General features: G+C 39.2%; 1 protein-coding gene across 1 annotated transcript in view; it reads right to left on the bottom strand.

Annotated features, from left to right (window-relative positions):
* The window catches only part of BET1 (Bet1 golgi vesicular membrane trafficking protein), a 28,990-nt gene extending 28,228 nt beyond the window's left edge, over positions 1-762 (bottom strand). The window contains exon 1 of the mRNA XM_006834392.1: positions 663-762. Coding sequence (XP_006834455.1) covers positions 663-762 — 100 coding nt within the window. The remainder of the gene's footprint in view (positions 1-662) is intronic.
* Between the last annotated feature and the right edge of the window lie 4,282 nt (positions 763-5,044).

Below are 5,044 nucleotides of genomic sequence, written 5' to 3'. Positions count from 1 at the left end.
CTGGTTAGCAGCTGAGTGCTTTAAGCATTGTGCCACCTGTGATGCTTTTGTGTACTATTATTATACAGGCCCATGTGCCCAACTTCCTGCTGCTTGATGTACCTGCTTCCTAAATGAAAAGGTCAAAAACAAATGGCAATTCACCAGGCCTTACCACACTTTACTGACTTATACATACAACAAGATTCTGATAAGAAATGCTCTTGGTAATATCACCTTTGATCTTGATATTACATACAAGGACCTTTAACAGTGCTGACACGTACATTTTACCTTTGTAACTCACCATTAACCTGACCAACAAGATCTTTATTAGTATGCTTCTTATGCAAACCTCACTTTTCAAACTCCACTTCTGAAGAAAATAAGATTAAGAGCCAACAGAGAAGGAACCGGAACCGGGCTATAGGAACCTCAGTAGTATCCATAATCATACTCAGACAGTCAGTAACACTAAAAAAATCTAGACTAACTAGTTAGTGACTGTATTATATACCAACCCCCAGTCCTCAAGTACTCTCTCTTAACCATTCAAACTGGGTCTGACCTAAATTTAAGGAAACCCCTAGGATCTGGAACAAAGGTATATCTCCACTTGGCATGAAGTCCAAAGGTGCCCTCTATACATCCCGCTTTCTGGCCCATAAGTCAGTGTCATAGACCTGTTCGATTTCCTCCCGCGACCCCGCGCCCTGCATTGCTGGTTTTAGCGTCCCAATTTAGAACTTCATCCCTCTTCTTACCCAAGCCTGCTCGCCTCATCCTGCCAGAGGAGGGAGGGGAAAGGCGGGAAGGGGGTAGAAAGGAAGGGGCCAGGGAATCTCCCGGACCGTGTCTTCAGCACCACACCAGGGGCCGATAGAGCATCAACTTCTCCCAAAACGCCACGACATCAGTAGAGTCCAAACACCGCGCTGGTTGATGGCGTCATCCGGGCGCTTATTGGTGCACTATGAAACGCATTGAGAAGCCTTCTGGGAAATGTAGTTCGTCGCTGCTGTAAGTGGCAGAGTGTCAGGGTGGTGGGACTCTCCAGCTCCAGGCCGAGGGTCTTGGGATAGAAGGGGTAGTACTGTAGGGACTGAGATCCCAGGTCTCAACTGCTGTTCTCCGAACCCCTTAGACCTTTCTTGTCAGTGTGTCGGCCCCCGAATTTAACCTATAAATCTACTTCTGCAGGACCGCAAGAGGATAATTGACATCTTACCGGCTCTAACAAACTTCCAGAATCAGTTCAAGGAAAATAAGAGAAAACCTTATTCAAGTTTCTCAAATAACTAAGTTGAGACCCACAGAGAGGAAGGACGGTCACTTTCTAAAGTAAAACAATATTGTTGTTGTTAAGTGACGTCGAGTCGGTTGCCACGCATCACAGCGACCTTGTATAGAGTCTTTGAAAAGCGGCTGGTGGGCTTGAACAGATGACCTTGCAGTTAGCAGCGCAGTGCTTATCTTTTTCCTGCTCTAGCCCCTCGGACTACGATCTACTTAAATTATAGCTGATACGTCTCTGCTTTAAAGCTGTTTTTGTAAAATGCCCACCAAAATTTTTTTAATAAGTTATTCTCCTGGGATGAAAGTTTAATTCAATAATATTTTTATAGAAAAATTTCATAAAAAGAAAAGTCACCATTCTCTAGAAACAATGGAATTAGATGGAGATTAGGTCAGGGATGATTATTGCAAATAAACGCCAAAGTTTCAATAAGAAAAATGATGGAAGGGCATCTCTTTTTTATTTAGAATCAGTAATATTCTAAAGTTAAAATATATCAGAGTGAGACAACTACAACAGAAACATCTGGAATGTTGGCACAGTGTGAAGATTGTAACCAATGTCTCTAGTCATTATGTCTAGAAACTGGAATAGGTGTACGCTTTGCTGTGCATATTTTCAACAATTTTTTTTAAGTCAGAAAAAATATTTTGCTTAAGGAAGGCCTACTCATATAAATGCAAAAATCATTACTATTTAAAAATTTTCATACCATATTTACCAACACAGACCATTTAAATTGTGTTCTGTTGTGCATAGGGTCACTATGAGCTGGAATCTACTCAATAACAACAGTAGACCCAGGCACATAGGGAATTTGGACCATTTACATCAACGCTCCTGGTCACTGTTCTAAGTATAAATCAGATGTCATGAACTAGCTTAGAAAAGTAAAGGTTATGAAACTTTTATCACTATCATAAAAGTTTGGATTTGCTAATAGAGCAATGATTTGTGTTTTGAATTCAGGTGAGTTTGGCCATGTATTTTCTCTTTTTACTGTGGAGTTAGAAGGCCATCTTTTCTCAGGAGTCAAGGGCTAGAACCTGGCCTTATCTGAAGCAGAGAGTCTCTGACACTGCCTGTCTGGAATGTTATAGTATTGAGTTAAGATTTCCATACACATGGTCTTCAGAAACTGTCTCCAGAGAGTCCACTTCCTTTAGTAGCTCATTCATTAACAATATTGATTTTCAATGTTGTTGTTAAGAGTCATCCAGAGAGTTCTGACTCATAGTGATCCTGAATAGGGTTTTCCAGGAGTTACTGATGAGTCTGAACTGCTGACCTTTAAACTGATCTTACAATTCAGTGCTAATCCTACAGCGCCACACCACTACTAGGATTCTGAAATCAAATCAAATCCCAATATTTTAATGAAAAAGAGCATTTCATTAGTTTTAAATTCTCCAACAGCAAGGTTCTCCCCCACCATAGGAAGCACATTTCTAGCAAAAATAAGGGAACCACTATGTATAATTTTTGTAGTTATAAATGTCACCTTTATTTAATTGTGTAATAATAAAACTTGTGTATGGCTAGATGGGAAATACTATTAACTTGGTTTCTTCTCTTGTCAAAGTATTTTTTTCTACAAGTCTTTGTTAATAGTCATCCCAAAAAGGTAGTTTAGATCACTAATTACTAGTTGGGAATTATGTGGAAACAATAATCTTTACAAAGAGAAATAGGAATGTATTATTTCATTGGAGCAGGGTAGAGAATATGAAACTACTGTGTCTTCCAAACTTTATTAAAGTATTAATATGGCACTTTGGGGTAGTTATCCAGGTTGGTATCAATTTTTATAGCTCAATTAGAAAGCTTTACAAAAATAAAACGTTTTCAAATAATAATGTTAACATAACTATTCATGTTTATGCACCCTTCTGAAATCATTTAGCATTTTTTCCATTAAAGAATGACTTTATTTTTGGCTTGAGGAGCCATTCATTACAGCAGGAATGCTGGACAATGACCCCCATCACACATGGCTATGACTATTTATTCAATGCCTTATCCTTGCACCAGAGAGAACAAATAAACGTTCTGTGAAGACGCTTTTCTTTTGTATTAGAAGAGGAGTGTCCATCCTTAGCTCAACTGAAGGTGTCAGGTAGTTTGAGTTTCTCAAGTGTGACATCATATTCTGTTACCAGGAGTACTAATCACACCTCCACCCTGTAAGACAGGGCTTTAGTCTTCTGTTGTTGCTAGATGCCTTCAAGTCCGTACCGACTCATAGTGATCCTATGCACAACAAAATGAAACACACTCCATCCTGCACCAACCTCACAATCTTTGCTACGCTTGAGCGCATTGCTACTGCCACTGTGCCAATGCAGCTTGCTTGGGGTCTTCCTCTTTTTCGCTGATCCTCCACTTTACCAAGCATGGTGTCCTTTGTTAGGAACTGGTCTTTTCTGGTAATATGTCCAAAGTATGAGAAACGAAGTCTGAACTTCCTGGCTTCTAAGGAGCATACAACTGTACTGCTTCCAACACAGATTTGTTTGTTCTTATGGCAGTCCATGGTACTTTTAATATTCTCCTCCAACACCATAATTCAAATGCATCAATTCTTCTATGATCTTCCGTATTCATTGTCCAACTTCCACATGTATATGAGGCTACTAAAAATGCCATAGTTTGGGTCAGGCGCACCTTAGTCCTCAAACTGACATCTTTGCTCTTGAGCACTTTAAAAATGTCACGTGCAGCAGATTTGCCTAATGCAATAAGTCATTTGATTTCTTGACTGCTAGTTCCATGAGTGTTGATGGTTGATCCAAGCAAAATGAAGTCTTTGACAACTTCAAACTTTTCTCCATTTATATGGATGTTATTTATTTGTTTATTGGTAAGGATTTTTGTTTTCTTTCCATTGAGGTGCAAGCCATACCAAAAACTGTGATCTTTGATCTTCATCAGTAAGTATTTTAAGTCCCCTAAATTTTCAGCAAGCAAGATTGTATCATTTGCTTATTGCAGATTGTTAACGAGTCTTCCTCCAATCCTAATGCCACATTCTTCTTCTTATAATTCATCTTCTCAGAAAATTTGCTTACCATACATATTGAGTAAGTATGATGAAAGAATGCAACCCTGGCACACAGCTTTCCTGAGTTTAAACCATTCAGTATCCCCTTGCTCTGTTCGAATGACTGCCTCACGAGTACAACTGAGTGTTCCGGAATACCTTGTCATGATCCAAACAATTGAAACTTTTGTGTCATCAATAAAGCACAGGTAAACATCTTTCTAGTATTCTCTGCTTTCAGCCAAGATCCATGCGATGTCAGCAATGATATCCCTCTTTCCACATTACTGTCTGAAGATGGACTGAACCTCTAATAGCTCCCTATCAATGTACTGCTGCAGCTGTTTTTTAATTAAATTTAGCAAAAATTTACTTGCATGCAATGTGAATGATATTTCCAAAGAGTTCTGCATTCGTTTGGTCACTCCTCTTTGGAAGGGGAACAAACATGAATCTCTTCCAATCAGTTGGCCAGGTAGCTGTCTTCCAAATTTCTTGGCAGAGATGAATCAGTGCCTCCAATGCAACATCAGGTTCTTGAAATATATTAATTTGTATTCCATTAATTCCTGGAGCTTTGCTCCTTGCTAATACCTTCAGTGCACCTTGGATTTCTTCCTTTAGTATTCTTGTCTCTTGATCATATGCTGTGTCTTGAAATGGTTGAACATCAACCATTTCTTTTTTGGTACAGTGACTCTGTGTATTTCTTCCATCTTCTTTTGATG

This window comes from Chrysochloris asiatica, unplaced genomic scaffold (assembly GCF_000296735.1).
Source record: "Chrysochloris asiatica unplaced genomic scaffold, ChrAsi1.0 scaffold00010, whole genome shotgun sequence".
In the NCBI taxonomy this organism is placed as follows: Eukaryota; Metazoa; Chordata; class Mammalia; order Afrosoricida; family Chrysochloridae; genus Chrysochloris; species Chrysochloris asiatica.
This window is presented reverse-complemented; position numbering and strand designations above follow the sequence as displayed.